Genomic DNA, 12646 nt, shown 5'->3' on the forward strand with positions numbered 1-12646 from the left:
TATTATAGGTCAATTTTTTTTTAATACTATAGATAAGTATGTCTAATACTTAGACTGTCAAACCATCTCCGCTCAGAATAGTTTTTCTTATACAGTGATATTATATCATTGAATTCAAATTTACTACTATCCATTATACAGTGACCCACTTGTAACCTACTGTACAGCAGAGCGACATCCACTTACCCACCTTTTTTTGTATGTATACACACGATAAGTAGTCAAAATAATGCTTTGATTTTCAACATGGGGACATTTTTTGATGGAAAAGCGAATCTAGGCGTTACTTTAGTTGAGAGGTCAAAATCTAACCATAGTGGTAATGATTCTGACCATTTTGAAGTGTTATTATCTTCCATCAGAGCTCTCAGTATATTTTGTAAATCTTGGTTTGCCCTTTCGATGGATCCTTGTGTTTGGCTGTGGCGTGGTTTATCATGGACAATTTTCACACCATCCCACATTGAACACAGCTCTGATATAACTTTATTTACGAACTCTCGTCCATTGTCGGAATGTAAAATATTGGCGCACTGAAAATAAGAAATATAAGTGATGTGCAACTTCTTCTGCAGTTTTAGATTTTAGAGGTTTTAATTGAATAAAGTGATTCTAATAATTTAATATAAATTTAAATTCACCATTTTTGCAAGTTTGTATATCTACCAAGTCTACTTGACACCGGGAATTAAGTTCACGACTTATAATAGGTTTGATTACAATACCTTTTTTCGGAAGTTTTTAATTGGTTTGGCAATAAATACAAACGGGGGCCCGGGGTGCTACTTGGTGTATAGCACCCTGGGCCAGTCCGCCCCTGGTTACTGATAGACAAAAGTTATAAGAATAATATGCATCTATTCTATCTAAAAATATCTTTACTATACACTATACAGTATATACACAGAATGTATGAACGGTAAAATGTAATGTGTTAACTATAAAAATATGTTTTTATTAAGTATATTTTTGATACTGTAATGAATCTGTAATGAAAAACTGAAGACACTAGAAACGTTTTTTTAACGATAGGCCTGGAGGTGGGAAAAAATTGGCCTCTTTAATTGTTTGCACACTTAAAAAAAAAACTGAAATGGCGCCCCTGTAGTTGAGAGGTTAAAATATAATATACGCAGGAGTTTTGAAAAGCGCAGGTAAAAAAAAAAACTAGGGAAAAACGATATTTGACTGAATTGACTTCGTTTTTTTGGTTTCACTATAAAAAACTAACAACCGCTAATAATCACCAAATGTTTATACTACCATTTTCTAATCATAATATTAAATTTTCCAAATATTTCGACTTTTTTTTAACTATAAAAATATGCAAAAAAATATTTTGATTTTGATTACTTTTTTTTAGTTACTGTCAATAAAAAAATGTTCTCTCCATCAAAACACAACAATTTGAGCGTAAATCATCAATATTGTTTTATAAGCACCCGAAGTAAGAATTTAGACAAAATTTGCAAAAATCGTGAAAACTTGCAAATTATTTGGGTTAAAATTTCAAACAAATTTTAGATTCTGAGCGGAGCAATCACTACAATGCTGTGTGTTTTTTTATTTTTTTTTTTGTGTATCTCTTTACCGTTTGGGGCAGTACAACTGCTTCGATTATCTTCAATAGTACCTTTTACCTTGGGAAAGTAAATCTAGTTGGTACATTCAGGATTTCAAAATTGAAAATTCCCAAAGGTGCCGGGAAAAACAAAATAAAAATTAAGGAAAAAAGGGAATTTTTACGTAAATAAAATCGATTTTGGTTTTTGGTGTAACTCTAAAACAAATTACTGTATTTAAATGACATTTCCACTGAATGTTTACAATATTATTTTGTATACATTACACAATTTTCAAAATATTTTAACTTGTTTTGAGCTTATGACCTAACATATTCAGTTTTTATATTTATATCTAAGATTTAAAAATTTAATACAATTTTCTTCATAAACTTTTACCTTCTAACAAAAAATAAAGTTTACCAGAAAGTCAAACTAATTTTGTATGAGAATTTGAATTATAAATTTTCAGTGCTATTTTAAGTATGATTTTATACAAAATTAGATATTTAAGAATAGTTATTTAATTTAAACTTAAAACTATCATTATAATATAGGCTGACCGGCAGATCGTCTCCACTCAGAATTAATTTTGGTGTAGACTAAACAATGAAATTATATCATTGAATTCAGGTGCTAGAAATAAAAAGTGTGGGTGGCTAGATGAAAAAAATTACGATTATCAATCACTCCAAAATGTCAATAAGCAATATAATGTAACGTTTTTAGTATAGTATTGCAATATACTAATACAGGAATCGTGTAGCATTTATGTTATTTATTACAACATATTACCTCATACTGGCGAAATATACATTTTATTGTTTTGTAAGTAGGTAGGTACGAATGTGAATGAAAAATATTGAATAAAAGCCTACATACCACCAACTTATAGTACCTATAGAATAATAATTGTATATATTAATATGTATATCTGCTCATTTGTCTACGTTCGACATGCCTACTATTATAGTGTGATGAGCCGATGTCGAGTTCAACTTTCAAACGCCTGAATTATTGAGGTTTAACGAATAAATTGCAAAACCAAATACACGTCATTTACCTGTGGACAATATTGGCGATGTGATGTGATATTATATTAAATTATGATATTAATATATTGGCCACCGACGCTGTGACTACGCATTGCATTATAATTAACGTACGAGACTAAAACCAAAACGGACCAAAGTGTCCGTTATAAATTATAATGTTTTATATTACACCGTAGAACGGACCATTGTACCGGTACCACGTATTAAAACGATGACGGTTGTAATAATCTTTTTTGTTATTATTATGATAACATCAAGTCGAAAACGCTCACGTGTGAGTCCATCGGGCCGTGTTTACGCAGTTCGGGGCCGATTCAATTCAATTACAACAACGGACGTGCGCGTATGTGCTCTCTCATAGGAGAGTTGTATAGAGATACCTGGGATTTATTTTTCATCGAGAAATTTCCCGGTACCTACCATCCGCCGCAGCAGTGAAATATGAAATTTAATTCCCCATTGTCGGGTCGTTGTTGTTTGTTGGACGTTTCAAAAAAACGAAAGAAAAAATCATAAGCATCTGCGAGTTACTTATAATATTTTCATAATACCACGCTCGTATAATAATATTTTTAAATAATAATAAGTTATATTTTAATAGTCCATCGCCATTTAATTATTTTGTTCATCACACTTTGTTTCTTTTCAGAAATAATTCCTCGCCAAGTAAATAAATTATTGAAACAAAATAAGTTTACTCAAATTCAATTTACTCAGCATATATTCATGATATCACATGTTTATATTTTTTTTACCTATCCATTTTCACACGTAGTTTACGAAGGCTTTTTGTTGTAATTATATAATATGTACTACCTAGGTATATAGACTTCCTAGTGCCAATAATTAAACACATACACGACCATTTATGTACTAATTTATATATATGTAGGTATATATGTATGTATATATAATGTATATTGGTGGGTCATGGGGTGTTGGATCAAAATAATAATATATACTGGTAATACATACCGTGACGTGAAAAAGAGCGCGAACAAATATTTGTGCGTGTGATAATAGAACAAATAGCAGACCGAAATCCCGAAGCAAGTAGCGAATAATAAAATCTATTTATTAAAAAAAGCTAATTTAAAAAAAAAAAAGTCTTTTTACTTAATAAAAGCCAATTGTGAGGACAACGAATAACATTTTAATGTATCGGTTTTCTTCGTGGAAATTGATACTAATGGCCCATGACAAATATTGGGACAGGAAAAAAGTTTGAAAATCACATTATTTCACTTTTTTGGGAGGCTGGGGAAATGGGTAAAAAACAAAATGCGATTTGTATGACGGGGAAATGACGTGAGTACTCCGGGTCTAGACGTGCAAATTCATGCTTATTGCGTGCTAAATATTGGCACAGGAATTAATTCTGATTTAAATTTAGTTATGTTTGTTGGGGGGCTGGAGAAATATTTCTCCAGCCCCCATGGATATTTTTAAACTTTATGCATAATCTAATAACATGCAAATTACGAAAATAGTCGTACGAATTCATGCTAAATAATGGTATAACAATTTTTTATATTATTAGTTTTTTTTTTGGGGGGGGGGGAGGGAGGGGTGAAGCAGAGAAATGTACGTGAAACTTCCACATTTGACAACATTTTCTGATAAACGAAATATTTTTGAGAACAAAACCTAAGTATAGAACCATATTTCTTTAATTCTATTTAACACATTTAAGTAAGTATAGTACACAATTTTTTGCGTTGGAATTCGTAATATGGAAGTTTCATTGTAGGTACTATAATATTATAACATTGGTCAAAATAATATTTTAATATTATCGTTAGGGTTTTAATATTTCATGAATCTTTCACGAAATATGTTATATATGTGACAAGAAAAACTTAATGAAAAATTGTTTATTTTGTCTAAAAATATATTTTCCATAAACGTACAGTAATAAAACTTTTTAAAAATTGGCTTATTGTTTTGAATACTAATAAGCACCAAATTAATAAATAAAATCGCAACTGATAAGTAATAGATTAGCCGATAAATACCATTTAAATCTAATTTATAATTATCTGTTAACTTAGTAATTTGTAAACCTTGGTTGATATAACGCAGGTTGATCTCTCCTGTGTGTATCCGACGGTGCTTCGTCAACGTGCAACTTACACTGAATGACTTGTCGCATATGTCACACAGATACGGCTTCTCTCCTGTGTGCGTCCTCCGGTGCTTCGTCAGCGTGCCACTTACACTGAATGACTTGTCGCATATGTCGCAAGGATATGGCTTCTCTCCAGTGTGCGTCCGCCGGTGTATCGTCAAATTGCCACTTATACTGAATGACTTGTCGCATATGTCGCACGGATAAGGCTTCTCTCCTGTGTGCGTCCGCCGGTGTTTCGTCAAACTGCCACTTTCGCTGAATGACTTATCGCATATGTCACACGGATAAGGTTTCTCACCTGTGTGAGTCCTCCAGTGTACCGTCAAATGAGTGTTATTGTTGAATGACTTGTCGCATATGTCGCACGGATACGGTTTCTCTCCTGTGTGCGTCCGCCGGTGTACCGTTAAATGGTCTTTTCTGTTGAATGACTTTTCACACACGTCGCATTGGTACTGTCTCTCGCCAACGTTCTTCCACCGATTACAAGTGAGATCGTTCATTTAAATGATTTTTTATCATTTATTGCCGTTGTACTTATTTAATGTTTATGAAACCTGGAATTATTGATTTATGTATAGGACTTGATATTTCCTAGTATTTACTTTTGTAAATCAACGTGGTTACCACACTTACTAGACTATTATGTTTATGGTCAATTAGAATTTATTCACACCACCAGGGTTATAAGCCAGTTTATTTTGTCATACTACAATTTAATTCTTGGCATATTATAAAACTTAATAGGACTTTCCCTTTTTCTTTCTGCGAGCTTCGAACTTTAAAAGAACGCAATGGATTTTGATGCCATTTTTTTTTTTTAATTTATAGAATGATTCAAGAGATTAGTTTATATGTACATAACGTGCATTATATAATAGAGAAACACTACCCCTTTTTTGTATGTATGAGCATATCTCGAAAAGAACTCTACTTACTTTAATACGGTTTTGACTAATAAATCGTCGAGTCACGGAGAAGGATTAAATGTGTGGCTGAAAATAATAACAATCTATGTCTATATATATGTATAAATATATTTTTGTTTGTATGTCATTGAACTCATCCTAAGCCACAAGACACTTTTTGTGTGTTTTTGAGTGATTCCCTTAATGGTTTGGATTCACAATTAGACCCAGTTGGTTCAACCCGAAGAGTTCCTCAAACACGTATTTTTGTGATTTTCGAAAGAAATTTTGGGTTATAAAGGGTAGTTATCGGTTTTTGAAGAAACAATTAGTAAAAATTAGTATTTTAAATGTTTGCCATTAGTTACCCTGGCAGAAGAGCACATAAAATCATCCATAAAATCGTCGCACACTTATGGTTTTGAATGAGGAAATTATATCTTAAAACAAATATTAGAGTTAAATGTTTATTTGTAGCTATAAAAAGGTTCTCAAAACTACTTGACCGAATTTGTGAAAATTTCGAATTGTTCTTGGAGATGTCAGGAATATTTAAAGAGTAGTTTGAACCACATTAGATTTATACCAAGCTATACCAACCTATACCCAATCCACCACAAATAAATTGTTCTCCTTAGTCGATTTAGTTCGCAAAGCTTCCCAAATTTATATGCGAACTGAGGTGCCTAGGTAGGTATACACCAAAACCAGGATACACATAAGTGTATGAGATTTAAATTTTTTTTCATTTTTTGGCGGGCCAAATCGTGTTATAGGTACAACTTAAATTAGATGTTGGTTTATTCGAAGTTAATAGAAAAAAAAGTTAATAAAAGTTATTAATAAGTTAATAAAAAAGATAAACATACTTCTAGAAGTCCGATTTCAACTTTGAAAACTAATTTGAATTCAAGAATTTTTTTGAGCGAGAATTTCATAGCCACGCGGGTGCCGACGACCGAAGGACGAGGTGACGCTTGGACCGCGGCGGCGTCCCCGGATCGGTGTCGGATGCCACTGACTCTGAATCATCGTGTGTGAAAATATGATTTTTTTTTTCACTCGACGTTCACGGTTATTTGGCGGTGCCGGGATAGTGCGGATTACAGCAGCCACGGCGTCGTCTGTCGACTTGATTTCGAATTCAACTTTTCGAATGTCGCAATAACTCGTTAACGATTAGGTTTATCTCGACGATCCCGAAAGGTGATCTCGTCGTACGTTCCGAGCTCTATCAGATACTGGTGTCATTTAACATTTAACTCGATTATTCAATATCCGTGGCCGTGCCGCTACGCATGGTGATAAACCATATTATGACCACAGTGTCTGAGTCCACCGATTTCCCGGTCAATCTGTGATAATGACCGTACGCTTTTTTTTTAAATTGAATTAAATTAAATCGGTTATTCTATTGCACGCAACCGCCACCGCAGCAGCTCCGCGTCCTGCGGGTTGGGCGCGCGGGTCACGGGCGCCCGTCCGCGCTCATATCCCACACGAACCAATGTCGGTCATGCGCCGTGTCTGTACACCAGTGCCCCGATGTGCCCCGCCCGTTCGCGGTCGTACGGATACCGATGGGACTCCGCGCTGTACGGCGCGGTAACAACACGCTCGTAACAAGGAGGATGTCTCATACGGTAAAGCGAATGATAAGAGGCATTGGGGCCGAAACGACCTCAACCTATTCACAAACTATAAAAGAGTGAGATCGCTAGCTTTTCCTGGTGTGGGTTTTCGGAATCATCTACAGACGACTTAAGTACCGGGCTGGGTGTTCTACTCGGCAGAGCAGTTACCACGCTGCGATAATATTATATTAAAGACTTTTATGTGTTATAATATTATAATAGTACTTCAAAGCGATGTCAATACATTTGTATTTATGCTTTATAATAGCTGTGGATAATCTATACAACCGATATTTATAGTGACTAGTAAACGTGATTAATAATCTGAATTAACTAGTTTCTGACAGAAATATATTTTAATTGATACACAACTAGGGTTGCCACCTTTGAAAGAAAGCAGCCCCGGAGACAGGCCGATGAGCAAAAAAAAAAAAAAAGATCATCAGCTAGACGCTAGTATACACCAGTATGTAGTATAATCTATAGCTTAGTTGAAGTGAAATGATAAGTAATGAAATGCAAACAAAAAAAATATTAATATAATCACATATTTTATTATTGAAAATTACAAATTATATAATAAATATGATTAAGAATCCCGAACAAGAAAAGTTATTTCTCCGACCCGGAGAATAATTCACTGAACCCGGAGCCCGTAGATTTATACATAAACCCGGATTCTTCGGGTGAAACCCGGAGAGGTGGCAACCCTATACACAACCATAAAAAGGCAATAGCTCTCTAGCCTACGGTGAACGCTGCCTGGCATTACATTGGCGTGGGTCGTTTAGGCGCCAAGTTACAGAAGACTGTAAAATGAAACTAAGGGCTAACGCTCGTTCTTGCCCGGTGCATACCTATGTCTGAATGTATCTCTGATATTATACAAATTGTGTTTTAATAATGCCCACATTGTATATGTGGTCCGTTATGTAATAATAATATCTTCATCCTATATTTCTATGTACAGAGCGATATAAACCAAAAGGTAACGTGTTTATCGTATGTGTCGTACTTATGTATCTAATTAATTCATTAGACATTCACCACATTACGTAGTTATGTCGTTGATATAAGAAAAATGTATTTTATTCGTTTATAATTTATTGTTTTCAAATGTTCTAATAATATTTGTTTTTAAAAAATAATCAAATGTGTATTAAAAAAGTCCTTAGATACTGCCATGTAAAAAATTAATATCAATAACATTAATAACATAAATTACTGAAATACGTGTGATGTAATATTATATTATCAGTTTTATAAACAATAATATATTATATCCTAAACTTTAAACGTGCATAAAGATCATACATTGATAAATGTATAGGTAATATTATATATAATTCATATATACCATAATGTCGGATGGCCAACGGGCATTATACTACTTATATACATAAATCTTGTACACTTTGTTTTATGGATTACGGTTCTAGTGTTCTATCTTCTATGAAATTAAATTATGTATAATATTTTTAAATGTATGTACTATATATTAGGTATATAGTAATTTAGTAGGTACCTATAGTGACGTGTGACGTGTCCGATAAATAATACATTGTTTCTAACAGTAAATAGACCCTTACCAAATTTACAATCTATTGTTTCGTATTAGTTATACATATACACAAAAACGATCGTAAAAAAAACTGTTAGGTGCATTTGTAAATTGAGGATAACTCAATTTCTTTCAATATTGCTGTATCTACATTCTACATTCAGTCCCTAACTGTTATAATAATATGTTGTTAATCATTTTAATAGGCCCGTTTATTCCAACTATAAATGTTGATGACCCTGCTTTCGACCCTTATAAATATACTTATCGAAACTAATTTGATATTTTTATAATATGGGCGACGGTGGCTTCCTTTAAACAGACAATTGATGGGACAGAATATCAAGAAGAAATTTAAAAATTAAAAACCTTTGTTCGAGTTTATTGTGTTTCTAAAAATCTTAATGTCGATTAATTAAAGCAGTTTGAGTGTAGTTGTAGCCACACCATGTGTAATATATATATTTTTATAAATAATAATATTTTCGTATAATAAAACAGTAATTCAACAATGTTAAAAAAAAAGTGGTATGCTATTTAAAACTATTAATTATTAGGTTAGTCAGTTTTGTAGCCATATATCCAAGAGCTAATTCAATTATATAATAGTATAATTAGTATGTCGGTAACTAATAACTACTAATTATATTCCTTATAATAATTTATTGTGCACTGTTATACAGAAAAAATTTGGCTAATATACTATAATATTATAGTGATGCCCGGCGATAGTCTATAATATGAAAATAATATCGATTCCTATTTAGATTATATTATACGAACAACGTATATTTTAATAAATGTTTTTATTTTTTTATTATTATTATACATATGATACAGTAATTTTATACAAATTTACTCTCGGGAAAAATTGAAATTACCCGTTCATATCCAAATTATATGCGATCAAACACATTGCAAAAATGTCTTGAACTGCCACTTGTATTGGAATATCATATATATAGAATACCTTTACGAATTCCAGATGATTGTATTTTCAGATAACGTCGGCATAACGATATACAAAACAGATTTGTTTCACACAAATTCGTGTCAACCGTGTGACTGTTCGGTTCGTTTTTTAAGCGAATATTTACCGGCGTAACCGGACCGTTCTATACTTGCAGCTAAGGCGAAGAACAATAACAAAGACATGCGAAATTCGGGAACGTTGAATAATATTTTCGCTATAAATACGATGCCAAGTCAACCCTTCGCCCCCGCCTGTGTCGCAATAATAGATGACGGCACTCGGTGGCAATTATAGTATTCTATTAATACGCAGCGTTTGAACAGCGTGGCGCCCACCATCTGAATTTTTATACAATGTAGGCGCCACGTATACGACAGGAATATAGAATAAACATTAAAAAAAAAGTGGATGTCGCTCTGCTGTACAGTAGGTTACAAGTGGGTCACTGTATAATTGATAGTATTAAATTTTAATTCAATGATATAATATCATTGTATAAGAAAAACGATTCCGAGCGGAGACGGTTTGTCAGTCTAGGTATTAGACATACCTATTATAGGTATACTTATCTATAGTATTAAAAAAAAATTGAACTATAATAGGTATCAATAATAAATTTCAAATTAATCATATCACAATATCCAATAGATACTTATAAAGTGTTAAACATCAAAACAAACCGTGGTACTATCATAGATATATTATAATAGGTAGTATACTTTAGAAGTTTCAAATACCCACGAATAATATTATACAGTCACAACAAAATAACTAAAATAGTTATCCTAGGTTTTTAATATGTAATTTCGTCCAAATTTGAACTTAAAATGACTATAAAAATAAACTGTGCTTATGTGTTTCTTAGAATTTTTGGTAACAGAATTAAATATTTACGCGTGGAATCTTGTTTAAAATTTTCAATCCTTAGATATAAAAGTTGAACATTTTATAAATTTTTAACTACAAAATAATTATTCAATTTTAAATTTGATAAATTTTGTCAAAATTCCAACTTCAAATGCTTATAAAAAATAATTGTGGTTATGTATTTTTAATATTTTTCAACTGCTATTGTAAAAATGTATCAGGAGCATTGTATTAATTTTTAAACTTTTTGGCCCAATAGATAAAACTTTATTGATATTTATAGAAAAAAAAAACTAAAAAAATTGAAAACTTACAATGTCCGTAAACAGCTAAAAAAGAGTCAAATTATTTTCGAAATATTATCGTACAAAGAATATGCTAATATAAACATTCAGTGAAATTTTCAAGTTTCTATAGTCACTCGTTTTTTAATTACAACAAAATAAGAAAATCGTTACGTAAGAAATCGAGTGAATATCAAATGTTGTAAAAATATGAATTTCAAACGCTCATAAAAATTTAATTCGAGTTTCTTATAGAATTTTTTTTTGATAAAGGTCGATTATCCTATAAAGAATCTTGTATTACATTTTAAAATCTTAGTTCTAAAAAGAAAAAAATTTACGAATTATTAACTAAAAATAATTTGCTAATTTTCGTGATTTTTACATATTTTGTCAATTTTTGAACTTTAAATGCTAATAAAAAAAAAAAAAAACTGTGTCTAAGGATTTTTAATATTTTTCAAATGTCATTGTACCAATATAGTAGGAGCCTTGTATTAAGTTTTCAAGTATTTTTGCTCAAAAAATAAAGTTTTATTGACATTCATAGAAAAAAAAACTAATTAAATTGGAAACTGAAATTGTCCGTAAACAGCTCAAAACAAATCAAAATATTTTTAAAATTTTATCATGTATAGAAAATGGAAATATAACTAACCGGTAAAAATTTCATGTATCTACAGTCATTCGTTTTAAAATTATACCAAAAACCAAAATCGATTTTCTCGAAAACAGCTTTTGCGTAAAAATTCCCGTTTTTCCTTAATTTTTCTTTTATTTTTCAAGTTGCTTTTGAAAACTATTGGAAAAATTTTACTTCTGACCCCCCAAAGTACCAACTAGATTCACTTTTATATCAGAAAAGGTACTGTTGAAGAAAATCCAAACACTTTTACTGTCCTAAAAGGTGATGACAGACACACAAAAAAAAAAAAATAAATAAAAAACACACATCATTGTAAAATCAACAGATTCATCGTTCTACTCAGAATCTAATATATACTTTTACATGTTATATCACACATAAAATTACACGCTGACCGGCAGGTGGCGTAGTGTCATTTCCGTCGTCCCTGCAGGTCACCGTGTAATGTGAATAGTGTGTGTGATCCCTGTGTGCATAAAGAAGAACTTACTGTCTATGTGCCGTCTGTTTTTATTCTCAAAAATGACTGTACATTGTAACTTATATGTACCTTTAAATATGCGTATAAGAATAAAATGTCATATAATGATATTGAAAAAAAAAATATTTTTCTATTATATATAGGTAGGTAGGTCATAGGTACATATATTATTTTAAGTATTATCTCCATGTGTGACGTGGGTCCATGCATAAACAATAAATAAAATCGATATTTGTTGGTTAGATATTCAATTTCGTTAAAGTTTGAACTTGAAATCTATATTCGTAAATTAAAATCGTACATAATATTATGTATTTGGAGTCTTGGAGATTTTTAGGTTGCTACAATAATTGTACTGTAACGTGGTCGGGGGAATGACCAGTTAAATATAAGATATCCAGGGAGAATCGTATGGATCCTATGGACATAAATACCGTAGCCAGGGGCAGATATATAGATATCAGGATCTTACTATATTTAAATTACTAGGATTCTATTTCAGTTATAAATTATGGTTTATTATTTATTATTCATTTACAATACT

At 31.7% G+C, this 12646-nt stretch overlaps 1 protein-coding gene across 1 annotated transcript; it reads right to left on the reverse strand.

Annotated features, from left to right (window-relative positions):
- Positions 1-221: 221 nt before the first annotated feature.
- Positions 222-5407, reverse strand: LOC103308985 (zinc finger protein 2 homolog). Its single transcript, XM_029485401.1, has 2 exons — positions 4562-5407; positions 222-533 (listed from the first exon to the last, which is right to left on the reverse strand). Exons 1-2 carry the CDS (start codon positions 5249-5251, stop codon positions 222-224), a joined length of 1002 nt encoding a protein of 333 aa, XP_029341261.1. The 5' UTR covers positions 5252-5407.
- Positions 5408-12646: the final 7239 nt, after the last annotated feature.

The sequence above is a fragment of the Acyrthosiphon pisum genome, chromosome X (genome assembly GCF_005508785.2).
Source record: "Acyrthosiphon pisum isolate AL4f chromosome X, pea_aphid_22Mar2018_4r6ur, whole genome shotgun sequence".
In the NCBI taxonomy this organism is placed as follows: Eukaryota; Metazoa; Arthropoda; class Insecta; order Hemiptera; family Aphididae; genus Acyrthosiphon; species Acyrthosiphon pisum.